The sequence below is a fragment of the Chelonia mydas genome, chromosome 22, assembly GCF_015237465.2.
Source record: "Chelonia mydas isolate rCheMyd1 chromosome 22, rCheMyd1.pri.v2, whole genome shotgun sequence".
Lineage (NCBI taxonomy): Eukaryota > Metazoa > Chordata > Testudines > Cheloniidae > Chelonia > Chelonia mydas.
Genome location: NC_051262.2, coordinates 2586002 through 2613451, shown reverse-complemented (window position 1 = coordinate 2613451; position 27450 = coordinate 2586002). Strand labels below are relative to the sequence as shown.

General features: G+C 49.1%; 1 protein-coding gene across 6 annotated transcripts in view; it reads right to left on the bottom strand.

Annotated features, from left to right (window-relative positions):
• The window catches only part of MSANTD2 (Myb/SANT DNA binding domain containing 2), a 36843-nt gene extending 26950 nt beyond the window's left edge, over positions 1-9893 (bottom strand). For 3 of the 6 annotated variants that reach the window (XR_005222905.2, XR_005222906.2, XM_037882377.2), the window contains exon 1: positions 9337-9893. Coding sequence is in view for 4 of the 6 variants with exons in the window: in XM_037882377.2 (XP_037738305.1) it covers positions 9337-9846 (510 nt within the window). In the remaining 2 variants the exon portion in view is untranslated. The remainder of the gene's footprint in view (positions 1-9336) is intronic. The other 3 variants (XM_037882374.2, XM_037882375.2, XM_037882376.2) reach the window with 1 other exon arrangement.
• Positions 9894-27450: the final 17557 nt, after the last annotated feature.

Genomic DNA, 27450 nt, shown 5'->3' with positions numbered 1-27450 from the left:
ATCCAACTGGCTTGATTTTTTCCATTAGTGGCAGCAGCAGTAGCCAGAGCCACTGCGGAGTAAAACCATTCCTATCCTCTGAGGTACTTGATATTATTAGTGGAGACATTGTCAGCTAAGAAGCAATGAGAAGTAATGCCTGAAGAAAATTAGAATGATAGGAAGTTTTGAAGTGTCTACTTACTAACCTGTCATGTCTGAGATGACAGCTCCAGAGAAGCCAAATTGGAAGCAGCAGAATAGCAGCTAGACCTCATCTCCTTTGAGGATGGAGATCTACAGAGACCTCTGTCTAGTCCATTTCCACAAAAGTTGAGGACCCATGGCTCCATAAGGACGAGGCAGTTTGGAAGATCTCCACAAGTACAGAAGGCTTTAGAAAAAAAAAAGGGGCAAAGATGGGGCAGATGCATATTCAGGGAAGAGACCCTTGCTTGTTATCCAGCCCAGTGGAGCAAGCAGAATAAGTCCCAACTTAGCCAAGGCACCAAAGAAGTCTGGCATGGACTGTCAGTGCCACCCCTCATGGCAACACAACCATCAGGGTTCCTAGGTGCTAAGGCTCTGGTGGCAAAGCCTGAAGTGGAGTAACAGGGGGAAGGATTCCTGCTACAGTCGAAGACAGACAACAGAAAGTCTTACTGGTACTAATGGAGGCATTAATGAGTACAAATGCTTCAAACTTGGTATGACGAACCCATCTAGGCACCAATATCATGGCAACAAGCACTAAACAGATCTAGATCTGAGCATGTGACTGTAAAAGGAAGGGAAAAAACTAGACTCCATATCAATGAATTACTTGAAGTTCAACACAGCTACTATTAAAAGCATTCCTTCCTTGTGTCAAGATCTCAAGATACAGCTCCTTGAGCAAAAACAAAGCCATGGTGCATTAGCTCATGCATTTGGGGCAAGCTGGAGGGGACAATTACTTTCTTCACCAGATCTTTGCTACTGCACTCTCACCTGCTAACCAAGACATTTTGCAGACTACTTAATAACAGTCCTTAAAAAGCACTAATGGTGATCTTTAATGAATAAGGGCCATCAAGGATTACTTTTCAGATGCATTCCTCATCCTAGACTGTATTAGGGCCTCCTTTATACCTTCCTATCAAATTCCTTCAGTCTGGTCATGCAGGCAGATTTCAAGGGCAGCTCCCAGTACAGAAGTGACAAAAAGCACTGCTGATAGGTCAAGCCTCTTGGCTAGCAGCAGAATATATGGCAATAAGGGCCAGCATCATCTAAGAATTGAGAAGTGGTGGATCAAATAGAACCATGAGAGCAGAAGCCACTTTGGCAAAAAGCTGAAATCCTCTGCAGATGTTGCTTCCATCCATTCCTCTAAGTGCTTCTCTCTAACATGAGATCAGCTGTTTCTGACCTGGGTTGAATCACAGCTGGTTCATCATCCAGATCACAGTCCATGAAGCACCGGAGAGCAAAGAGACTGCTGAGAGCAGGAATGATGGAGAGGTGACATTGTTCAATATTAATGCCTAGGTGACACTACATCCTGTTGTGTCTCACTTGTAGCTTCACAGGAAGCCAAAGAGAGCAGATGTAATAGAACCAATGCATTTCATGGCTCTTGGAAGCAAGTAGACCAGCATTAACCTCTGAAAGAAGGCCTTACTCCAGCATGAGGCTCATTCATCCACCCTTAGAAGAACCTAGAATTTAGTCAACACCATCAAGAGCTGCTGACATACTGGGATGAGCACTGACACTTTGACCTTAGGCATCACTAGAGAGCTATTAACCTCCATTGAGAACATACACATCTGAAACCAGATTGTCTGAGATCATGGAAATGTGTGGAATTCAGTTAATGAAAGAAATTACACCAATACCACCTTCTCAATCTTGCCCAAAACCAAAAAGTTAGACAGGAAAAGTTAACAGGCAAGACCACAGTCTTAGCCATCCTTGCTCAAGAAACTAATGTAGATGTACATTTAGCCATATAAACAGAAACCCACAATTCCAGTGTACCACAGTTAACTTTGCTCTGAATTTGTGGGTTTCATTAGTTTCAGGTGCACCCAGTAAATTCTGAAACACTTAACAGAATGTAGAAGATGACAGAACAGAAACATTCAATCTTCCAGTAGCAACTATTGCATCTTGGCCATTCAGATTTTTACCTACCAACAAAGTAATCCGGAACATCGTTGTCAAAGACAGGAGGCCCAAATAATAGTCTGCCTTAATCAGTTAAGGACACATAATTAAAAAAGTGCCAACAGACCAACACTTACGGAATTATTCATGTGATTTTTGCCACCTGGGACAGACTATACTATCCACTTGGAAGTGACTAGTGCAGATTACCCTGTATATTTCAATATTCTTCTAGTCAATTTCCAGAAGAAAGATTCCTCCATTGTATATTTGGGTAAACAGACATGGCTCAGTCACCTTGGAGAAGTTTATACTTTGAAAACCTTAATATTAAGAGTTCTGAAAAACAGGATCTACTCATAGTTTGAGGACATACAACAATTATCAGCAATCGCCCCACTGCAATCTCCAGGAGCTGCTCCTCCAACATAGTTCAAAAAGATGTCCATAAGGAAGTTCCAAAACTCATCCCGATCATTGCTGTATTTGTCTATTGTAATTTCCCCCCACCTTACAGGTGCCACCAGGAAGAACTATTCAGAGATACAGGAGGTTTAGAAATTGGTGATTATTCAGAGGAGAGCTACAAGAACAATCAAGTCCTGGAAAACACGTCTCACACTGAGAGACTTAGGCATTTAAATCTATTCAGCTTATTGATGAAAAGGTTAAGAGGTAACTTGAACATGGTCTATAAGTATCAGCCCAGGGAGGATACGATACAGGGCTCTAATCTATCAGACAAAAGGGGTAAGAGCCAGTGACTGGAAGTTGAAGCTAGAAAAACAGAAAACAAGTTTCAAATTTTTAAAAGTGAATAACTCGCCACTGGAACAGCTCAATAGTAGATGTGCAGGATCATGATTTGAAATCTGTCATTTAAAATGGGATGCCCAAGAGATGTGTTCTAGAATTAGTGTTGGACACTTTAAGTTAATATTCAAATACAGATTGTTGTTTCCCCCTTGCTTGTGTCTCTCTGTCATCTAGCAGAAGACTTTCCAATTAGAATCTTCTGGGCGTTTTTTTCTTCTGTGATTTAAACCACATCTGGAGATTAAATGGATCAATCATAGGAAAACTGTTTAAAAGATACTCTTACAATTAAAAAAATAAAATGTCTGCTGAGAATATCCGAAGACCAGCAGAAATCCACCAAACAGTTTGGAGTGCGGGGTATGATTGCTAGACACAAGTATTCAGCTAAGATCATGGGAATCATGTGGATAGATCAGTGGAGGTAGTTACTCTGTAATACAACTCAAGTGCTGATTAGGTCATAAGTTCTCTTCCTTCAGATCAGCATTATACAGCTAGAGATCAACACTAGGTTGGCCACGCAGGGCTCAGTCACAACAGTGGATAGATATAGCATCAGTATTTTGTAATGGATTCACACCCTAGCTGAAGCCAAACAATGTGAAGTAACATCTTATTGGACCAACTTCTGTGGGTGAGAGAGAGAAGTTTTTGAGCTTTCTTCTGACCTGAAGAAGAGCTCTGTGTAGCTCAAAAGCTTGTCTCTCTCACCCACAGAAGTTGGTCCAATAAAAGACGTTACCTCACCTACGATGTCTCTCGAATACAGAGATGGGCCACATCTGGCCCGCGGGACCATCCGGCCCAGCCCTTGAGCTCCCAGCCGGGGAGGCTATCCTCCTGCCCCTCTCCTGCTATCCCTCCTTCCCTGCAGCTTCAGCTTGCCGTGCGCCAGCACGGAGGGGGCTACACTGCGGGGGCAGAGGAGAGCAGGAAGGGAGGCTCACCTGCAGCCACAGGGGAGCAGGCTGGCAGTGGGAGCGCAGCGAACACAGGCAGAGGACTCAGGAGGAGCATCGGGCGGCCACATAGCCAGCCGGAGAGAAGTGGCGCTTTGAAGGGGAAGCCACCGCTTCTCTCCGGCTGCGCGGCTGCCCCTGCTCCTCCCGAGACCTCCGCCCATGTTCACAAGGCCCCATTCTGAAATGGGCTTTGGATAGGGAGTGGGGTCACGGGAGGCCTGTCAGGGGGCAGGGGTGTGGATAGGGGACGGGTGAGTCAGGGAGCAGGGGGGATTGGATAGGGGACGGGGGTCCCAGGAGGGGGTGGTCAGGGGACAAGGAGTAGAGGGGGATTGGATGGGTCGGGATTTCTGAGGGGGGCAGTCAGGGGGCAGGAAGTGGAAGGGGGTGGATAGGGTTAGGGGAGGCACAGCCTTCCCTACCCAGCCCTCCAAACAGCTTTGGAACCCCAATGTGGCCCTGAGGCCAGAAAGTTTGACCATCCCTGCTCTAATATCCGGGACCAACATGGCAACACTGAATACAACAATGGTAGATAAATAGACCATTTATTAAAAAACTGAGTCAAATTCAGACAAATTACCAGCATCAATACAATGTTAAGTTGCAACTCTGAAGGGTACTGTCCACCTGGAAAGGCACATTAATCTGAAAGATGGTGATAGTTGTCGCTACAGTAGGTAGAGATAAACTGACAACTTAACATGAAAATTCTGTCTGTGAGTCAAACTTATAAACACAGTGCTGTCAAATGCACAAGATAAACAATTTTTCCTTTGCTGAAGAGTGTAAATGTTACTGGAGGAGAAATTGTTTAAAAGGATTTGAAGATGTATAAGATTACTGCAAAGTATTTTTTTTAAACTGATATAGGTATACTATTTAACAGTACTCTTCTTCCCTTCTAAAAAAGAGTAAGAGCAGAACCTTTGAACATTTCTGCTGTTTTGGCCAGAGGAGATTGACTGATCTAAGATTTCACACACTGTGCCCACTGTCAGTGCATCTATATGTATTGTTTTCAGTGACGCATTTAAATGTTAGGACTGGGATGAGACCACATAACCCAAGTATTGTAACTCAGTTATAACTAATCCTGAGGAACACCACGTTCACGAACACATCAGCTTTTGATCTGCACATTATTGTGCATACATCAGTCTGACAATGCAAAGCACTGTATAAAAGCTCAGTTTTTATGTAGTTAATCTCTGTGCTTTGCGATTCAGGTTAAGAACTAAGCTCTTGTTCACTCTCTAAAGCAGAGAGAGCTTTAGGTGAAGGGAAGATACATCGTCTTAAAAAATAAATTTGTACTTCATGCAGGATGTGGGATGTTTTGTGATAGCTATATTCTGGAGAAAGTTTTTTTTAAATTCTGAATCAAAATCAAACAGTAGAGACTCTCTCTTCACATTACTGCACCAGGGTAGCTAGGCAAACGCCATGTAAACCACTTTGCCTGGTTTCTCTACTGAATAATTTTTGTTCACATACAAGTGAAGAGTAACTGTAGTACAGGGCAACAACCACATGTATTTTAGCAAATAGTTCTTCTGTTAACATGAACTATGAGACCACAGGCAATTTGAATTGAACAATCAGTAGAAAGTATCAATGACCAAGGAATGATAAAATTAAGGATATCATTTAAAATTTATAGAATAGGGAAAATACGTGCTCAAAAAAAAATCTTTTGGGATATCATTGATCTGGAAACTAAGATCTGAATTTTCTGTGCTTCATGGTTACCAAGCCGATTGGTCCAGAGAACTTCCTAGACTGCAGGCCAGATGTGCATATGTGGAGAAAAGTATATGCAGATGTTAAAAGACAGGCGATTTGAACTGTGATCATGCTTTGCATTTTACCCTAATTCAAACATGATGCATGTATCTGATACAACTGAAAAATGGAAAACACTATTCTTCAGAAGAATGGGCTAAATGAGTTCGTGGGTGGAGGTGAATCAAGATTCTATAGATTCCATGGAATTTAAGTGTTTGAGGAAAACCAAAATAAAGTTATTGTTTAAAAACAAAAAGAAAAATACTTGTGGCACCTTAGAGACGAACCAATTTATTTGAGCATAAGCTTTCGTGAGCTACAGCTCACTTCATCGGATGCATGTAGCTCACGAAAGCTTATGTTCAAATAAATTGGTTAGTCTCTAAGGTGCCACAAGTACTCCTTTTCTTTTTGCGAATACAGACTAACACAGCTGCTACTCTGAAACCTGTTTAAAAACACTAAACATAAATCTTGACTTAAGAAAAGTGGCATCCCAAATACTTTATGTTTATACACTATAGTTGCAACATCATTAATTTTAGTTTTTTTGTTTAATGCATGTCAAGGGATACCAGTCAAAATAGATTATAAAAATCAATGTGGAGGTTCAGCTATAACTTCATTTAACTAAGTAATTTAGGCCGACATTTCCAAAGGAGCCAGGCATCCACATCTCACTGAAATTCCATGGGAGTTGGTATTTTAAAGCCAGAAAGTACAATTGTGATAATCGGGGATCCTAGAAATTGGACTGCACCGGGGGGGTGGGGGTGGGGGGGGGTGTGACGACACGAAACATAGAATGTGTGTTTTTACGGAGAATCTTTAGTTTTTACATTTTGTGAGGAAAAAAATCCATACAGTAGAACACTGTTTATCTGAGCCTCCATTATTCAGCTCTCTGTATTAACTGAACTGGGGCCAAGAGCCCGAGTCCTGTCACCTGGGTCTTAGCTCTCCGGGTTATCTGAATTTTTGATTGTCTGAGCTGGGCCTGGTTCCAATTAGATCAGATAAATGGGGTTCCACCGTATCAATAAAACATTATGTTCAACTAATATAGCGTGGCTAGGAAAACTAAAGTTCAGACTGTTTTTTCCATCAGAAAATTTTTTTTTAATATTATATCATGGAAAACTAGAATCCCTGTGATCATCTAGCCTGGTGTTGTGCATAAACAGTCCAGAGAATTTCACTCCGTAATTTCTGCATCAAGACCAACACTTGGCTCCTTTGGAAAAAAAAAAAAAAAAAATGCCAGCCTTGGCTGATGCTGGATAATTAGTGAGAAAATTCTGGTTTTGAGCACCCCAGCACTATCCTGAATGGTCCTCTGAACAGGTTTTCCATATGAGACTCTCATCCTCCCAGATGACTGTACTGAAGAGCATCGTAACAGCAGGGTTCCAGGATATGCAGAAGATTAGGTATCGGCATGATCTCACTGTCACGCATTAAGCGCCGTTACGGAACGTGTTCAAGATGTAATAAGAATGCACCAAAAAAAGTCATCGTCGTGGAGTAAGGGGCAGCAGCTGAGTCACATTACTGGACAGCAGCAACACTTCACTGCTGTTCTTCACCTGTCCGTTTTGGCAGCAAGCCTCAGGCTTAGCCTCTCACAGAAAGTGTATCAATGGGAACCACTCTCACAAAAAAGGTAAATCAAATGGTTTTAACAGATACTAAGGGTATATCTTCACTGCCAACATGAAAGTGCTGCCGCGGCAGCTCTTTAACTTGACTGTGTAGTCACGACACCAGCGGTGGGAGAGGTTTCCCACCACTGTAAAAAAACGAAGAACAACCCACCCCCATGAGGGGAGTAGCTCCCAGCGCTTGTGCACTGTCTACACTGCCACTTTACAGCGCTGAAACTTGCATCGCTCAGGGAGGTGTTTTTTCACACCCCTGGGCGAGAAAGTTTCAGCGCTGTAAAGTGGCAGTGTAGACAGGGCCTAAGTGATACTTTCTAATGCTTAGAATAGCCTACACAGTTCATTATAAATGTATCAGATTGATCCAGAAGGGTCTGTAGACAAGTATCTGACAAAAAATGCTAAGTGATGCTGCTGGAGATATCGCTACATGACAAGTCCAAGCCTGATACCAGAAAACCTTTAGTTTTTCTCAACTGCTTATCACTGTGATACGTAAGCGTGAAATAATGTAGCTAATTCATTGACTTTGCCAACCTTGATCATTTCAGGCTAACAAAGTTCTGTTCAAAACTTTCAGTCTAATTGGAAGGGGCTCTTCCTAAAAATAAGCTTAGAACAGTGTACATGAATGGACTTAATCATTAAAATGTTCACTCTGCTATACAGACACTTTTTTTTTGGCAATCTTTTGACCAGTTCAAACCAACAGGCTCACCCAAACCAAGTGCCCCAAATGCCACTAAATGTGACAGCCTTTCACCACAGAACCTACTACGTAATGCTCTTGGGAAACATTACATTTACTCCAGAGTGTGTAACTAGTACAGCTGAATTAATCCAACAGTCTTCCGCAGTCACTGCATAAGGTTCCCTCCACATCCTGTAGCAACCAAAGCCTGGTCTACACTGAAAAATTACGTCGACATAGCTACATCTTGTAGGGATCTGAAAAATCCAGACCTCACAGATGTATTTAAGACAATCTAACGCCTGTGTAAACAGTGCTAGGCCGACTGAAGAATTCTTGTTTTGACCTAGCTACTGCCTCTCAAGTAGGTGGACTACCTACAGCAATGGGAGAATCCCTCCCATTGCTATAGGAAGTGTTTATACTAAACGCTGTAGCGTGTTAAGTGTAGACACAGCGGAAGACTGTCATGAAAGAAAGCTGGACAAACAATGCAGCCCTAGTGAGGAGTAGTTTTAATTAATTTTTCACCAGGTCTAGTACCTATAGTAAAACTAGAAATGCACATGTTTCAGGGAAGTCTAGTTGATTTACACAGCAAATCCTTGGAAGATGCCCAAGGACAAGGGACTTAAAGAAGTTTTACAGTACATCAAATGACCAAGTAGAAACATAAAACCAGCACCTGCTTCAAGAAACACAGCTATTTTCACCATATTTATGACCTGACTAAAAGTCTTGCAAGAAAAGTAACCTGCAAGAGATTTCCCGCCCCATGAGAAGAGGATGGTTATCTGAAGTTCAGGATGCTCCGAAGCAAGACACCCAGCCTGCCTCTGGAGTCTCGCTCATCGCTACATGTGCATGCCCATTCCCCTGTCTGCCCCAGAGTCCCAGACAAGGGGAGAAAAGCCCTGAGGAGGGAACACTGCCTCCCCGCCAAGCAAAAATCCGTCCGTGCGTCCCTCCATCCATCGCTCAGACGGCCACAAGCCAGACACGACTCCGCCGTCTGCGCAGCGGCCGGCTCGCCGCCCGGCACCAGGGCTCCCCGGGGTCACGCCGCGGGGCCCCCCGGAAGCAGCCGCCTGCGGGACGGCCCCGCCTGACGGACCCCCTCCGAGCCCGGTGACCGAGCTGCCGGCGCCGGCCCCGGGAGCTGTCCACGGGGTCAGGCCGGGACGCGGAGGGCGCGGGCCCCCTGCCCCGGCCGGCGGGGCGGGGAGAGGCCGCGCTGCCCAGCCCCTCCCGGCCGCGGGGCGCCCCCCACCCGCCCGGCGGGTACCTTGATGCGCTCGCGGCACTGGGACGGGGTCCGCTCGTAGCCCAGCTCGGCCAGGGCGCGGGAGACGCGCTCGTACATGGCGGGCCCGGGGGCCTTGCTGCCGAAGACGGTGCCGGCGCCCTCCAGCTGCTGGTACCGCGCCTCCACCAGCCGCTCGTTGCCCCACACCGCGATCAGCGCGTTGGTCTCGGCCGGCGTCCACGACATGCCCCGGCAAGCGGCCGCGGCCGCCGCCGCCGCCGCGCCGCCGGGAGAGAAGGAGACGGAGGGCGACGCGCCGCCGCCGCGGCCCCCCGCCCCGGCGCCCCCCGCCCCGGCCCCCGCGGCGCTGGCAGAGCCCGGCCCGCCCGGCCCCAGCGGGGAGGCGCCGCTGGGCGTGGAGGGGTCGGAGAGGCTGGGGTTGCCGTCGCTGAGCGCCCCCGGCGAGCCCGGCGACAGGACCTCCATCTTGGGGATCTTCAGCGGCGACTCGGCGGCCGGGAGCTGCGAGGAGCCACAGGGCGCCGCCATATTGGAGCTGCGGAGCCGAGCGGGCGGAGATGACGCGCGCCCGGGGGAGGGGCTTCCGGCAGAGGGGAGGAAGGCGGGAGAAGGGAGGGGGAGCGCGCGCGCGCGGGAAGCACGTGCCGTGGGCTGGGGAGCGGGTGCGCGCGCTCGCGGGGCGCTCGAGGACAGGGCGGGGCGGGGCTGCCTGTCCGCGGGGCGGGGCCCCAGGGCCGCGGGGCGGGGCCGTTCTTTGGGCTTGGCTGCGCCCGTGTAAAAGCGAACCTGAGACCAGCGTCGCGCCTCCAGGCGGGGCACCCCAAAACCCTCAGAGAAGGGGCGGGGCACCCCAAAACCGCCCCCGTCCCGCCCCTTCTCCGAGGCCCCGCCCCTTCCTTGAGGCCCCGCCCCCGCCCCGCCCCTTCTCCGAGGCCCCGCCCCCTGGCCACTCCATTCCCCTTCCAGGGGGTGGGCCAGGGATGAGGAGTTGGGGGGCAGGAAGGGGCTGGGGGTGAGCCTGTCGGAGGGCAGGAGGCGGCTCGGGGTGGGGCAGGGGGGTGAGGTGCGGGAGTGGGTGGGGAGCGGGGGCTCCGGGAGGGAGTTTGGGTGCGGGAGGAGGCTCAGGGCAGGGGGTTCAGGTTGCGGGCACTGGATGTCTTGGCTCCGTGCGCTGCCCCTGTCTGCGGGCGCCGCCCTGCAGCTCCCACTGGGCGCGGTTCCTGTGCAATGGGAGCTGCAGAGCCAGCGCTTGGGGAGGGGAGCCCCCGTTACTGTCCTAGGGGCCAGAGGACATGCCAGCCACTTTCAGGAGCCACGCAGAGCCTGGTAGGGAGCCTGCCTGCCCCGCTGCGGGTGGCAAACCAGACTTTCAATGACTTTCAGCAGTGCTGACCGGAGCCGCCAGGGTCCCTTTTCGACCAGGCATTCTGGTCGAAAACCAGATGAGTGGCAACCCTACACCCTGACCTCAGGATTGGGGCCTTCTGCAGCTGATAGCTAATGTCCTGCAATTCAAGAGGTAATAGTCTATGCTGCACTGCTGACAGTTCGGGGTTGAAGCCCTGTTGATAGTGTGGGGAAGTTGTTGCAGTTGCACATCATAGAATTTGTTTTTAACCTTTTTTTCCGGGGGGTGGGGGGGACATTCCATTGAAACACTAACAAAATTATTTAAGTTGCAAGGTGAAACACTCAAAAGTTAGGTTAAAGCAGAGTTAAGGTTGCCTGAGCAATGCCAGACCTGTTCCCTGGTGCCTATGCATTGTGATACAACCATTAATGACATGATCAGATCCGCAGTCGCATTCAGGGTGGACACATAAGGGGTAGAACTAACATTGCACAGGCAACTATAAATCTGGCATTTCCTAACTTTCAAGGGCTTGATTTGCAACCTCAGACCATTCGTTTAGTGTAGCTTTTTGGGTGTAATATTTTACATACATGGAGTGAAGGGCTCTGCAGATGGGTATATTGTTGCAAAGGTCAGGTGGTTTTTTTTGTCTTGCCACACTCATCCGTTAGCATCTGTCTTTGTAAATCCCACTAATTCTTTAAAAACAAGAACAGCAATTTTTCATCTGTCTTTTATTTCTCCTTGAAGTTTGCCTTTGGCCTTAGTAACTTATGTAGCTTTGTTTTCTGTGTTGGGAAGAAACCTCACAAACTCTATGGACATGTTAATCAGGGCAGTAATGTGAATTCCTCGTAATCTGGGCATTTCCTCCCTCCTCACACACACTATGCTAGAAAGCAGCAATCTAGCAATGTGTGAGAATATGACAGACAGAGGTAGAGTGGAATTTTATTTGTATCTGCTTGGCATACAAATAGAGGTGACATCACTAAATCTCTTTCACTTTCTTTTTTGGGCAGGGAAGGGGCTGTCAGAGCCACTATTTTAAATTTAAAAAATCATGAAAATAGAGGTTTTGACAAAAGTAAAGCAAACAGAAATGGATCTTCATGGACCAGGAGGAGACTCATAAGATTGTTCCTCTCTCACCCTGCCCCAAACTCAAAAAGGGCACCTTTAAAGAGCAAGTGGAGTTGGCCAAGCAAAGTGTGACTGGAAACCTATATCTGTGTACCGTGGCAACCTTGAAATTATTGTGAAAATAACTGATCCTTGACAATGCACTGGATACAGTCAGGGTTTCGCTCAGTCTCTTTGCTTTGGTTGTTGGAAGAATTCACAGATGACGGGGGACTCCACTGGCTTTATTATTTCTCCTCAGCTTGAATGATGGAGAATCAGGTCTAGTTTTCAAATGATATCAATTTAGAAAATATTACTGTCCTGCCCTTCAAAACTGCCTCTTGTGTCACCTGTTGTCAAATTCCAGGTGTGATTCAAATGCTGTGCTGTAATACGATTTCATTGGGTAAGCAGCAGGCCACGGAGAAAGTTAGACATTTGGCTCCTTTCTGAAACTTTTTCAATGTTGAAATCTTTTTAATCTCAAAAAGTAATTAATGTGTTCAGCAGAGGTGGTGCTAACCCACTGGGGGCCCTACACAGGAATATTCCCCCCACCTCCACCACACAAGTTCTTGTGAAAATAATAATCATAATAAAAAGCGACTGATGCTTCTGCTTATGACTAGTGCCGGCTCTGATTCAACATTATCAGACCATGACCCAGTTGCCAATGAGCCTTAACCTTGGACATCTGAAAACATGAGGAACAGTTTTTCTGACTTGAGTTATGAAAGGTATCAAAATCAGTGTTCGCTACAGAGTTCCTACCACCACTCTTCCAGACCCAGGGCAAGTGGCTGGTCCTGTGACTCCAGAATTAATAGATTCATGGAGTTTAAGGCCTTAACGGAGCATTGTGTTCACCGAGTTTGACCTCCTGGCTAAACATAGGCCTTAAAATGTCACCCAGTGATTCCTGCATTAAGCCCATAATTTCTGGCCGGGCTAAAACAGATCTTTTAGAAACATACCCAGTTTAGATTTAAAGCCTTCAAGTGGGGCAAAATCCACTGCAACCCTTGGTAAGTTGTTCCACAAGTTATTTCCCATCAGTGTTAAACCTCTGCACCTTATTCTCAGCTGAATCTGTCTGGCTTCAGCTTCCAGCCACTGGATCGTATTATGCATTTGTCTGTAGGGATCTTCTTCTTCCCATGGAGGTATTTACCTACCATGATCACTTCCCTCTTAACCTTGCCTATGATAAGCTAAATAGACTGAGCTTTTTAAAGTCTCCCATTACAATACAGGTTTTCCAGGCCTCAGATCATTCTTGTAGGCCTTTTCTGAGACCCTGTCAAAGTTACCTAGTGAAATAAGCTTCAGCAATATCAAAACCAAGCTGGAGGAGAATGGAGGGAGGCAACCTGTCCACCAGCATTTTAATTGGTCCCAGGGCATTCACAGTGGAGTGAGAGGCTAACATTTCAGTCAGACTGATGGGGCTTCTTGGAAAAGTAGGGTATTTAACTAACAAAGAGAAACACCTGCCAAAGCAATCACAGTGCTGACCTGCTGGGATCAACCTGGCTGTGTTCTCTGTCACTGGGTGAGAGGGCACTGCACAGTGTCCTGCAGGGCACGGGGCATTTTTAAACCTCCCCCAAAAGCATGGCTCTGTCGCTCACACATTCCCTCACAATGCTTCTTCTAAATCCCATGGCTGAACAAATGCTAACAAATACAGTGATTCAACTTACCGCCATCTTTTATGGTATTAGCACAGTACCAACACAACAGGCCTTATCCAGTCTTACTTGATGGGAATCATCTGGATTTACCCTAAAACAGCTTGAGGCATGTCTGCTCCTTTCCACATCTGTTCCATCTCTTTCACATAGTCCCAAACATGGCCCTTTTGCTCTTCTGGTGCATCTGCTCTCGCTTCCCCCTTCTCTGCTAGCTGCCCATTTTCTTTCTCAGTCCCATTCTCGGTTGTTTCTGGTTCCTTCGTAAAATGTGTCTGATCCACGAATGTCACTGAATATGAACAAGGCGGCATTTCTTTATCCAGTGTAGCTTGTTCTTGCCAGCCATGCTCTGACCAAACTCTAACAATGGGATTTTTTGTTCTTGTTGTTTTACTGTGTTAAAGGTCTTGTATCTCTGGTATAATGTTGTATCTGCTTTGATTTGGCTAATCTCTTTGCCAAATCACAGTTATTTGTCACTCTTTGGTGACTTCATATCAGTGAATTTCCACATTGCAGTGGTGTTCTGTAACTGAGCTAAATATTACTTTTCCTTTGCATCAATTGCTTTTTTTTAAGCAAGATAGACTCCACATCCTGCTAATTCCTTTCCATTCCTAGAACTAGATGTCTTCTGCTGAATTACATAAATTTTAGCAAAGTCCATGGATTCCCTACTACGGAACTGTGGTTCATTGTTTCTTATTACAGTTCCTAAAATTCCATGATGGACAAACATATATTTAGTAAGCCTGACCATAGTTGTGTGACACTCTGTACCCGAAAGCAACACCCTGGCACCCCCTATTCGACACCGTCATATAATTATGATATGCTTTGTACAACGTATGCCTTGTGAGGTATCATTTTAAAAGTCTTCATCTGTTGAACATTAATATCCTGTTGGATTGTATGTGCTGTCCTTGTATGTGAAGTGATGACATTTTGCTATGTGTATGTTACTGAAATATGTTGTGAGGTTGGGAACACCCACAACCAGCCTTTCAGGTACAACAACGGGGCAGCCAGAAACTGATGGTGGCTCATTAAGGGAAATACGCACTAACAAGGACTGTCCGAGCTACCCTATACAATGGAGACGTCTCAGAGAGAGTACGTAGGCAATGGAGACTGTTTGACTCATGTCATAGCAAAGGATCTTTCCAGCAAGCTGGAAGAAGCTATAAAATGGGGAAGTGACATCATTGCTTGGCATTACCCCCGCCAAAACTCAACACCTGGAAACATGTCTAGAGAACAAAGACTGAGCTGGGGAGGTGGTCCCAGGCTGGAAAGGAGAACCCCAGCTTATGTATTAAGGGACTATACCATCAGGGTGAGACACTGCTTGATTGAATCCTGTCTAGTTTTTAGAACTCAGATTGAATTTTTACTTTTATTTCTTAGGTGATCAATTTCGATCTGTTTGCTCTTACTTATAATCACTTAAAATCTATCTTTCTGTAGTTAATAAATCTGTTATATGTTTTATCTAAAACAGTGTGTTGTTTGAAGTGCAAAGGGAAATCTGCTCAGGAACAGGGGCTGGTGCATTGTCCTCTCCACATTGAGGGAGGGGCAGACTGGGTAAGAAACGTACACTGGTCAGGCTTCTGAACAGGGCAAGACAGTACAGCTCTGGGGTCCGAGGTTGGGGAGCTCGGGGGAATTGGCTTGAGCCTCTCTATTGATAGTTCATGAGTGGCTAGGAGGAGAATTAATGTAATGCAGTGGGTTTGTCCCTGCCTATGGATGGCTGTGTAAGTGAATTACCTGGAGAGGATTGCAGCTTGTCACAGCATCACAGTGTGAGAGGGAGCCCAGGTTGGTATGCCAGAGGGCTCAGCACTACCCCAGTTCCAGGTTGCACTCTGGGGAACCCATCACAAGCTGAAACTTTGGTACCTTCAAGCATCCCTTCCTCTGCAGAGTATCTATTATTACAACTTGGTCCAGACAGACCTTTGCATGGCACGAGAATAGGGGGAGGGCAAAAGTGGCTCAAAGCTCTCCTTAACTCCCACCACCACCATAAACCACAAGGGGTACTTTTCAATAGTGATGCAAGTTCTGGTGGATCACAAGGGACGTTTCACCAACATCAACGTGGGATGGCCGGGAAAGGTACATGACGCTCACATCTTCAGGAACTCTGGTCTGTTTCAAAAGCTGCAGGAAGGGACTTTATTCCCAGACCAGAAAATAATGTTGGGGATGTTGAAATGCCTATAGTTATCCTTGAGGACCCAGCCTACCCCTTAATGCCATGGCTCATGAAGCCGTACACAGGCAGCCTTGACAGTAGTCAGGAGCTGTTCAACTACAGGCTGAGCAAGTGCAGAATGGTGGTAGAATGTGCATTTGGATGTTTAAAGGCGCGCTGGCGCAGTTTACTGACTCGCTTAGACCTCAGTGAAACCAATATTCCCACTGTTATTACTGCTTGCTCTGTGCGCCACAATATCTGTGAGAGTAAGGGGGAGACGTTTATGGCGGGGTGGGAGGTTGAGGCAAATCGCCTCACTGCTGGTTATGCGCAGCCAGACACCAGGGCAGTTAGAAGAGCACAGGAGGGCGCGGTACGCATCAGAGAAGCTTTGAAAACCAGTTTTATGACTGGCCAGGCTACTGTGTGAAAGTTCTGTTTGTTTCTCCTTGATGAAACCCTCCGCCCCTTGGTTCACTCTACTTCCCTGTAAGCTAACCACCCTCCCCTCCTCCCTTCGATCACCACTTGCAGAGGCAATAAAGTCATTGTTGCTTCACATTCATGCATTCTTTATTCATTCATCACACAAATAGGGGGATGACTACCAAGGTAGCCCAGGAGGGGTGGTGGAGGAGGGAAGGAAAATGCCGCACAGCACTTTAAAAGTTTACAACTTTAAAATTTATTGAATGCCAGCCTTCTGTTTTTTGGGCAATCCTCTGTGGTGGAGTGGTTGGTTGGCCGGAGGCCCCCCCACCGCGTTCTTGGGCGTCTGGGTGTGGAGGCTATGGAACTTGGGGAGGAGGGCGGTTGGTTACACAGGGGCTATAGTGGCAGTCTGTGCTCCAGCTGCCTTTGCTGCAGCTCAACCATACACTGGAGCATACTGGTTTGGTCCTCCAGCAGCCTCAGCATTGAATCCTGCCTCCTCTCATCACGCTGCCGCCACATTTGAGCTTCAGCCCTGTCTTCAGCCCGCCACTTACTCTCTTCAGCCCACCACTTACTCTCTTCAGCCCGCCATCTCTCCTCCCGGTCATTTTGTGCTTTCCTGCACTCTGACATTATTTGCCTCCACGCATTCGTCTGTGCTCTGTCAGTGTGGGAGGACAGCATGAGCTCAGAGAACATTTCATCATGAGTGCGTTTTTTTTCTTTCTAATCTTCACTAGCTTCTGGGAAGGAGAAGATCCTGTGATCATTGAAACACATGCAGCTGGTGGAGAAAAAAAAAGGGACAGCGGTATTTAAAAAGACACATTTTATAAAACAGTGGCTACACTCTTTCAGGGTAAACCTTGCTGTTAACATTACATACATAGCACATGTGCTTTCATTACAAGGTCGCATTTTGCCTCCCCCCACTGTGTGGCTACCCCCTCAACCCTCCCCCCTCCCCGTGGCTAACAGCGGGGAACATTTCTGTTCAGCCACAGGCAAACAGCCCAGCAGGAACGGGCACCTCTGAGTGTCCCTGAAGAAAAGCACCCTATTTCAACCAGGTGACTATGAATGATATCTCACTCTCCTGAGGATAACACAGAGAGATAAAGAACAGATGTTGTTTGAATGCCAGCAAACATACACTGCAATGCTTTGTTGTACAATGATTCCTGAGTATGTGTTACTGGCCTGGAGTGGTAAAGTGTCCTACTATGGAGGACGCAATAAGGTTGCCCTCCCCAGAAACCTTTTGCAAAGGCTTTGGGAGTACATCCAGGAGAGCCGCGAATGCCAGGGCAAAGTAATCCTTTCACATGCTTGTTTTAAACCATGTATAGTATTTTAAAAGGTACACTCACCGGAAGTCCCTTCTCCGCCTGCCGGGTCCAGGAGGCAGCCTTGGGTGGGTTCGGGGCGTACTGGCTCCAGGTCCAGGGTGAGAAACAGTTCCTGGCTGTCGGGAAAACCGGTTTCTCCGCTTGCTTGCTGTGAGCTATCTACAACCTCATCATCATCATCATCTTCTTCATCCCCAAAACCTGCTTCCGTGTTTCCTCCATCTCCATTGAAGGAGTCAAACAACATGGCTGGGGTAGTGGTGGCCGAACCCCCTAAAATGACATGCAGCTCATCATAGAAAAGGCATGTTTGGGGCTCTGACCCGGAGCGGCCGTTCGCCTCTCTGGTTTTCTGATAGGCTTGCCTCAGCTCCTTAAGTTTCATGCGGCATTGCTTCAGGTCCCTGTTATGGCTTCTGTCCTTCGTGCCCTGGGAGATTTTGACAAAGGTTTTGGCATTTCGAAAACTGGAACGGAGTTCTGATAGCACGGATTCCTCTCCCCATACAGCGATCAGATCCCGTACCTCCCGTTCAGTCCATGCTGGAGCTCTTTTGCGATTCTGGGACTCCATCATGGTCACCTCTGCTGATGAGCTCTGCATGGTCACCTGCAGCTTGCCACGCTGGCCAAACAGGAAATGAGATTCAAAAGTTTGCAGTTCTTTTCCTGTCTACCTGGCCAGTGCATCTGAGTTGAGAGTGCTGTCCAGAGCGGTCACAATGGAGCACTCTGGGATAGCTCCCGGAGGCCAATACCGTCTAATTGCATCCACAGTACCCCAAATTCGACCCGGGAAGGCCGATTTAAGCGCTAATCCACTTGTCAGGGGTGGAGTAAGGAAATCAATTTTAAGAGCCCTTTAAGATGAAATAAAGGGCTTCATCATGTGGACGGGTGCAGGTTTACATCGATTTAACGCTGCTAAATTCGACCTAAAGTTCTAGTATAGACCAGGGCTTATAGTCCATTATGACCAGATAGGCTATTTTCCTAGAGCAAACAAATCAATTCAGATTCTGACCCAGGGAAGAAATTCTAGGTTGTCTATGCTGTGCCACAGACTCATTCCGTTGGGCATGGCTGAACCTCAGGTGGGTTCCACTCTTGCTCGCCATTTTTATCAATATCACTGTTCATCTGTGGCCAAAATCCGATTTATCCAGATCTTCCTTTGGATTGGCTCATTCCAAGGTGTCCTTCCTGTGTTCTCACCACCACTTCCCTTCTTAGCACTGAGGGAACGCGGCTATTTTTCCTTTCCCAAATAGGCCTGTAGCAGGGTCTGCTTTAAGGGCAGTCCCTTGGGGACCAACATGGCGCTACTCACACGGGACTCCAATGCCTGGTCACCATGACATGCCAGGAGCAGGGCTGTGGAGCTGTAGCCCTCTGGCTAAGATACACGGCAGTTCCAGACTTTCCAGGGTAGCCAAGTCCAAAGCCAAGTTACAACAAGGGTCTCCAAAGAGAAATGCCTGGTGAGTCTTCAGAGGGTGTCATGGGGTCCTAGGTCCGGTCTATAGCCCAGCTCTGACAAGTCTCTTGGGAGTGACCCCCTTCATGTGCCAGATCCCGAGGACCCACACAGTCCCACCGAGGCAGGCCTGTGGCCTCCACAACTCCAAGACGGGGCCTTCAGCCCCAGCCATCCCTGTCTCTCCCTGTGATGAATGCAGCACAGCCAGACACTTGTTTTGGGCCCCTCCAGGGTGCAGTGCTCTCACTGAGTATTTACAGGCAGCCTTTTCCAAACAAGGGGACCATTTCTTAGACACCGGGCTACAGATTCTGAACATCCTGAGGTTAGCACAGAGAGGCAGAGTTATGCCAGAAACCATCCTGGTCAAGCCAGTGTCATGAGGAGCCAGCCAAGCTGTGATGGAGTCCGTCTCTGGTTCTCTCTCCATCCCCTCCATCTCCCCAGGGCCCCAGGCTCCTGAGACCCTCTGGACGGGCAGTCCTCATTCCAGTCCCTTGACACCTTGTTTTTCCGCTTGGTTCCCAAGCCCTGCTTGCAGTCTTTATGTGCTGATTGTTCAGTCATTGGGGTGTCCCTTGGTCTTGCTGGACCTTCTATTGGTTTGGGTTGGTTTCAGCCAGTTATTTAATAACTCTCTTCTTTCCGCCCAGACAGCGAGGTCTCACACACACATACACACCCCTCTGTCTCTTGTGCTGGTCCAGGAGCAGTGTTAACACTTTTGCACCCACTGGGTAACAATGCAATGTGCAGAGGGAAACTGAGGCAAGCCAAGGATTTATAAAAATATCGCAGAAAATTCCTGCTTCATCAGAGCAGGACACCACGCTTCCCTTCAGTGCCTGTCTTTGAACAAACAGTCACCGAGTCAGTCTCCCTGGGCCCAGTTTCTCGGGCCCGAGGGACGTGTGTCTAGCTGGCGAGTGGACTTAGGTTCCTGGCTGTAATCAGGCAGAGATATGTTCTGTTCTCCTTCCTGTCTGACCTACATGTATGGCAGATGTAGCAGGGCAGGGTTAATAGGGCCCACAGACCTTCGTTACCCCCTTCTGGCCAGTACACCCCATCACAACCCCTTAAATCACTGAAAACTCACTGTTGTAGTGAGATTGGGCAGATGGGAAGTGTATATCACTTAGCGCTTGTTTACTGCTTTAGCATTTCATTCATAGCTATTTATCATCGCCTATTCCTCGCAATGCCTTTATCACGCTTACCTGTATTGTCACTGCTTCTTCCAGATCCTCGGGTTGGGTTTCATCAAGTGGAGCACATCACATTTTTGATACTGCACCTGCAATTCCTAGCTAACATGCTATCTGCAGCTGAAAGGTCATCTCATGCTTGTGTGCTTCCAGAAGTAATCGCTCTATGCTTGCTGGTTCTTACCCAAGTTCTTTCTTGTGTATTGTCATCGGTTATTATCATTTTTATTTATTCTTCGTGTTGTGCTAGAAATATGTTCTTGAAATGAGTATGGGAGGCAGAGTATGAACCCCGCCTGCCTTAGACAAAGGAATGTGTATTTACCTGTCTGACTGGCATGGCTGCAGGTAGAAGACAATGAAAGTACATTTACTTATAAGGTAAACAAAGCCATCAGGCTGAATGAGTGTGAGAGAAGACTGTTTAACAATCACACCGGAGGACAGAATCTGCACCCCAGAAAGGCCTCCTGCCTCTTGGGACAGAGACAATGGACTTTGGGTAATAAAAAGGGAGCAAAAAACCCTTTAGTTATCCATCAGAGGGCACACAGAGTACAGCACCTTCTGAGCCTGTGAAAGTTGGATCCCCTAGTCTGGCAGTCTAGGGATCCTGGTAACTTGATGTGAGTAAGGAAACTGGTTAGGGAAAGATTGTAACTTGCTAAAATTATGTTTCACTTGCTAGAAAGCATTTTGTTTGTTTGTAACCAGACACGCCTTTTTTGTTCTTGCTTTGTATCGTTTAAATCTCTGTTCTTCATTAATAAACATTTTCTTAGTTTTACTGTAAACCATCTCAGTGCTGCTGTACTGAAGTGGAGTGCGAGTTTTCAGTGACCCTAGGAGGCTGGGGAGTGCTCTGTCTCTTTGGAGGCAGTGAACTTGATCATTCCTGTGAGTGCTGCAGGGAGAGGGGCTGGACACTGCAGGGAGACATCTCGGGGGAACTCAGGAACTGGGGTTCACTGATTGTCACTGGCAAGGCAAGGTTTGGACGGGCAGTGTCCTGAGGAGTTGGCTGGCAAAGCAGACAGGCTGGTGTGTAAGGGAGCTGATATGCAGCTTAGAAGCTAAGGCAGAATGGTAACCGTGGGCATAGTTTGGAGGGTGTTAGGGGGGTGTTGCCCCCTCAAACTGCAAGCCTATGCATGACATTAGTCATTAGGTGCAAAAACTGCTAGAAGGATTAGCAGTGGAAGCAGAGAAGTTAGATCTAAAGATATCCCACAAACAGACAAAGACAATGGTCACATCTAAGGCGAAGATATTCTTACCCAAATCTGAGGAGGCACTGGAGTGCGCTGAGCACGTGGAATATCTGGGCAGCGTGACTACGAGGGACGCTGAACGTCACTTAGAAAGTGACTGAAATGCTGCAGGTGGTTGCTGCGCATTAGCTCTACCTCACACACGCAATCGCCCGATTTTACAGCATACCCAGAGGGAGACCTGACATCGTCAGGACGAGTGGACGAAGGAAAATTGAGTTTGTGGGCCAGGCAGGTGGATGAGCGGAGGAAGTTTGCTGAAGCTAGTTTTGCAGGGACTGGTGCCACATGCCAGGAGCAGGGGACACTCGCGATGAGCGTGGGTCCAGGAGGTGGCTGACTGGACAGGATGCTCTACAGCGCTTCTTGAGGCTGCGTGAAGACCAGAAACGTGGAGGAAGATTGGCTGCCAAAGGCTCCCGTGTTCTGGGTCACTCTTCTAGGGGACAAATGCTGCCACCTAGTGACAATGAATTAAAGTGTTAATAACCAAATAAGCTCATCTTAATTAGCCTCTTACAGTTTGTATGGCAACTTCCACCTTCTCTGTATGTGTGTATCTATATATCTCTTCTTACTATATGTTCCATTCTATGCATCCGATGAAGTGGGCTGTAGCCCACGAAAGCTTACGCTGTAATAAATTTGTTAGTCTCTAAGGTGCCATAAGTACTCCTGGTGTTTTTGTGGAAACAGACTAACACGGCTGCTCCTCTAAACCTGTCGTATGTTGTGTGTTCTGTCTTTTAATTACTTGTATGCATTTAACTATACAACGAATCAAAGTGCCCATCGAAAGCTCTCGGCGCGTTAACCATTCATACTCACCATAATTAAACTATAACCATCAGCACTTAAGACACAGTACAATACCATACCAATAGCCTGCCCAGATATCTCTAACCCACCACATTCACCCGCAGTAAAATAACCCATCTTGCCCCTCCCGCCACGGCCAAAGCAAGTCTTGCAGCCTGTCCATAGATCTGGGCTGGGCCAAGGGAGGGAAGCACATTCCACGTGCCTTCATGGAAACCACCCTGTGTTGGTCCCCTTCCATCTACACCAGGGCTGCTCCAGCTCAGGGGTCTCCACAGATCCCGCCTGTAGCCGTGTGGCACTGGGCACAGAGGCGTCACTCAGGCAAGTCACGTAGGGTCAGAAGCTGCCACCTGTGCGGGAAGGTTCAGCTAGCACGGCAGGGGCAGAATCTGGCACCTAGTGCTGGGGCTTTGCGTGCGGTCCAGAGAGAGGGCGTTTGCTTTGCTCTCATCTGGGAATCACGGATGCTCTCGTGGAGATTATTTTTCACTGAGCAACCCCATCAGAGGCTGGAAGGATTTTACATTCCATCTGATTCGGCCTGGGTGGTGCTGCGGGGCACTGGGTGAGGCCTTTGAGACACACACACACAGTGGGCGCTGGCCTCACCAGACAAGCGCCCCAGGGAAGGGAATCCTAGGAGAAATTCACCCACTGCGGTGCTTGGACAAGACGCTGCAAGGGCCGTATGACAAAGTCAGACCTGACAGTTCTGGCGGGGCGGTCGAAGGCAGGTACGTCCATCGTAGAATGGTGAAAGCCCGTTTTCCTATGAACCGCAAGAGGTAACCTTGGGTTAATATGGGCACCCGAGTCCAATTCAGGGCTGCTTGTGACCTTGCAATACCTCTGCCAGTGAGCGAGAGGGGAGAGGAGGGATGAGAAGTAAGGTGCAGAAGGGTTGTGTGCAGCCAGGGGGAAAGGCCTCTCTGGGTTAAGAACTCCCCTTTTCTATCAAGGGGACAGCTTGTGTTTATGTCTGTTTGGGGGCCTTGGTTCCCAGCGTGGCTGGGCCCAGAGTGGATTAGAGCGGGGGGCTGGCAGTGGGAGTTCAGAAATCTTTGTTGTTTGCTGTTGTCTGAAGAAATCTCTTTGGCCAACCTTTGGGCCTACCCTGTAAATAAACCAACCTTATTAATTAAACCTCTGGCAAAGGACGGATTTACTCCAGCCCGTCCCCCCACCATCGACAGAGGGAGAAACACTGAGTTTTGGCATGAGGAAAGACGTGTGTTGCCTCACACCCCCAAGAGCAACCGTGGCCACGTGCTGCTACTTGGAGGGGCTTGGGATCAAAGGACAGCGGGAATTCTTTCAGTCCCTACAGGCTCAGCACCCTCAGGGGCGCTTCATTCAGGCATCTTACTATAAAGACACGGGGAGGGGCTAAATGGCAGGAAATCTCCAGGAGGGTCTCCTTGCAGGGCCCCGTGTGCTAGGTGCTATCCCTACAGTCAGTGAGAGCTGGCGGAGACCTCACAATCCACACAGGGTGGGGAAAAGGAATGAAATATCCCCCCTCGTTTCACAGCCGTGCCTGAGAGCTGGAGGGACTTCGCCAGTGAATCTGTGACAGAGCTAGGTGCCGAACCCGGATGGCTGGAGTCTTTTAACCACAAGCCCGCCTCCCATCTTACAGGCCAGGCTTCTGACAGCAAACTTCCTTTCGATAAAGAAGAATCAGACCGGTAAGGTGGGAGGCTGCACATGCATAGCGAAGCCCATGGAAGGAATTCTCGGAGGTTGCATTGCATTGCTTGATAACTAGTGGATGATCCTGTAATTAATGACGATTGCAATGCAGAGGGGGCAGCGCTAGTGCTGTCTGAGTGGTGGCCTTTCCTCGCTTCCGAGTGCAGAACTGGGCAACCAGCAGATTCTCTTTGGATGGCAATTAGCCCAGCTCTCTTCAGCTGCTTTGGAACTGCCCCGCCGTACTGCAGCACTGGGTATGGCAGTAATGGGCACGCAGCCTTCAACGGTCTTGCTGTGCTGGTTCCCTGGGGTTTTTAATCACATCGCCACTGAAAGCCACGGGATCGCGTACTCGGCCCAACCTCATTCTGCTAGTTCAGAGAATACTTGTAAAATCTCTTGAGGGTGGCAGAACCTTGACCTCTGCTGGTCGCCCATCCCCGTGGGGATTGCTAGTGGCTATGTCACCATATAGCTAGATATAGTCAAAAAGCCAGCGCCCCGAGAACCCCATGTGCAGCCATTTCTTACTGCATTTTCCTCTGGGGTTGAAATGGCACCTGCTCTGTCTTGACCCAAATTCTGTTCACCCATTTCTCAATTATACGCATGGATCAAATGTATTGGGTCCTTTAGATAATGAAAAACGGCTGTGGCTTGAGATCCCCAATTTGGCCTGGACCCATCACCCTGAGCGAGAGGCATGGCTGAACCACGGGTGGAGGGAAGTGGTTAACCAATAAAGAATTCTAGGTGACTGGGAAGAACCTTCCACCCATGTGAAGTGCTTCTTCTCCTGTAAGGGAATAGCACCCAGGTCACCACAATGATGTCCTTTGTCCCGGTCTGAAAGGACACAGGCTTAGAGATCATCTGACACACTAGAACTGCCCCGAGACACGGCTCATTGCACTAGCTGGTCCCTTTCTTTGGTGCTGCTGGGGTTCAGGGACATACCAAGCAAGTGCTCTCAGATACTACAGCAAAGAGGGCCAGAGGGTAGCTACATAGGCAGTGCCCTGATGCATTCACGGTTTCTCAGCACACCCACCAGCCGCGGTGCTTTCAGGAAATGTCCTTTTCCTGCTGATATCCTGAGAACACTAACATCTGAGAATCTCAGTGCAGCAAAGCCAACAGATTCAAAAGCTAGGTGCCCCAAACTGAGAAGAGAGGGAGAGCAGGGGACAGTGCAGGGGCAGGAGGCCGCGAGGGAAGAAGAGGGGTAGAACGGCAGCTATCCCGCCCATGGGAAGAGCCCCCTTGCACCAGCAGGCAGAGAGACTGTGCTTGGTGTGTAGGTTGCAAAGATCATGTGTCAACTGAGGGCAGGAAGCATTCCTGGAAAAGTTAAAATATCAGAAGGCAGAGCCAAGCCCCGGCGATTTGCCCATTGTTTAACTCCCCGGTGGCCTATTGCCCTTGTAGGGTTGGCATCGCTGCACCCTGGGCTCTGAATGAGGCACGTGCCCTCGCTCCCAACCACAGCGAGCAGCACCTGCCCACAGCCTGCAGATTCCAGACCCTGCATGGCCAGCCTCCTCCGAACAATGGGAAGCTGCCTTGGGGCCATGTGCAATTTTTGCAGTGGTGGCATTCAGGGCTCGATGCTGCAGTGTGCCTGGGTGGGGCGTTGAACCGGGCTGAAGGTGCTGAGCAGGCGGGGAGCGCAGAGGGACCTGTGCAGCCCCGAGCAGAGCGAGGTCCCTGCTCTACGGCTGCTCTCTCTCGTACCATGCGCAAGGCCTGGCAGCATCATGTGTCATTTCCCGCTCTGTGCTAGGGTGATCTGATCGCACTGGGTGTTTTCCCCTGCAAAGAGCATGGCTCACTGGTGCCTGTGGAGAGGAGGCATGGCAGCAGCATGTCTGGAAGTGCCCCCGGGATCTCACTATTCCAGAGTTTATGAAGTTGGGGATGTTCTGTCCGATGCACTGCATGGGGACAGGGCAAGGAAGGGGCTATGCTAGCTGAGAACTCTAGAGGGAGCTCTTACTCCCTGGAAGACACTGAGCTGGAGGGAGGATTGCTTCCTAGGCATTGCCTAGTTCTAGCCGTGGCACTGTCCTGGCCCAGGCACCCTGCGCTCAGAGAAGGGGTTGGAGGAGAACTGCTTCTCCTCTCTCACCCTCTCTCCCTTCATGCGTGGCCCTCCTGGTTGCAGGGTTGGGCTTGCTGCTCTGGGGGCCTGGAGTAGATCAGTGCTTTGGGAAGCAGCTGGTTGGAAGCTGTGTCTCTAAGTGACGCCCCAAAGACGACAGCCATGTGCAGAGGGCTGGATCGGCAGTGAGTGGCTCGTGCCGTTTCCCCATGTCCACACCGCACTGAGCTGCATATTTTAAACCTTTGGCGGTGGCTGTATTTAGTGACGAGCCGCGGAAGGGCTGGGAGGCCCCAGGGGAGGAGCTGGCCACACTTTGATTTTATTTTGGGGTGCAAGGTGCTGGACTGACAGCCCTGGAGGGCAAGCGCTGCAGTTTTGCCACATGGCAGCACTGCCCCTCTCCACTTTTCCATATGCCTCAGCACTCAGGGCCTGTCTGGGCTAGGACAATGTAAAAGGGCCCCATGTGGCCGGGGTAGGAGCAACGGGCAGTAAGACGCCCCCAGCCCCCATGCAGTTGTATAGCAGCTGGGGCAGGGGTCACACAGCCACAACCAGACAGGGTGCCCAGGGGGATGGTAGTTTTTATGGTGGGGACCAGCTGCTCCCTGGGGACTGCCAGCTCCTTTCACATGCTCGCAGCACGGTTCAGAGGGCAGCAAGCCCGGCTCGTGGGAGGGAACCGGGGAGATGGGCTGGGGTGAGGGGAGGGAGGAACAGATTCTTGGCATTGAAGTTCTGTGTGGTGCGTGAGGCTGCCTCACCTCGAAAGCCAGCGTGCCAGGGCCAAGCCTGCTGCGTGTACCAGCCCAGCCCCCAGCGCCTGCCCACCCTTGGAAGTCACTCTCAGCTACCCCTGCCCCCGTCTCTTCTCACAGCTCCTGGGAGAGCATGGGGGAGGGCATGGGTTGGGTCACCGTCTCCCAGGGAAGGAAAGCTCCCCAGGGCTGGTGGCATATCCAGCATGGGAGGCTGCTCTCAGGTCTACCCTGAGCCACTGAAGTCTTGGCATGTGCCTGTGCCACCCCCAGGGCAGCGAGTGGGCGTGGGGAGGGCAGCACGAGATGTAGGGGAGCCCGGTGCTTCTGCATGGCGCGTGTCTCCGTGGAACAGACAGGGCCGGGCTGGTGCTGTCGTCTGTCCAGCAGGTGCCAGAACTGAGCCCCCGTGAGAAGGAGAGAGAATCACGAAGTCACGCTACCTCCTTCAGCACAGGGACTCAGTGCTTGGGAGAGCCCTGCCCTACTGAGCACTGCCCCTCTCTGGCCAAGCCACCCTTCGTCTCCTGGGAGCAGCCGAGGCCAGTCCGTGTGGGTACTGCTGCCCCATCACACGCCAGCTGGTGAGGCCGCAAGGCTGGACTCATGGCGGCACAATATCAAGCTGTGG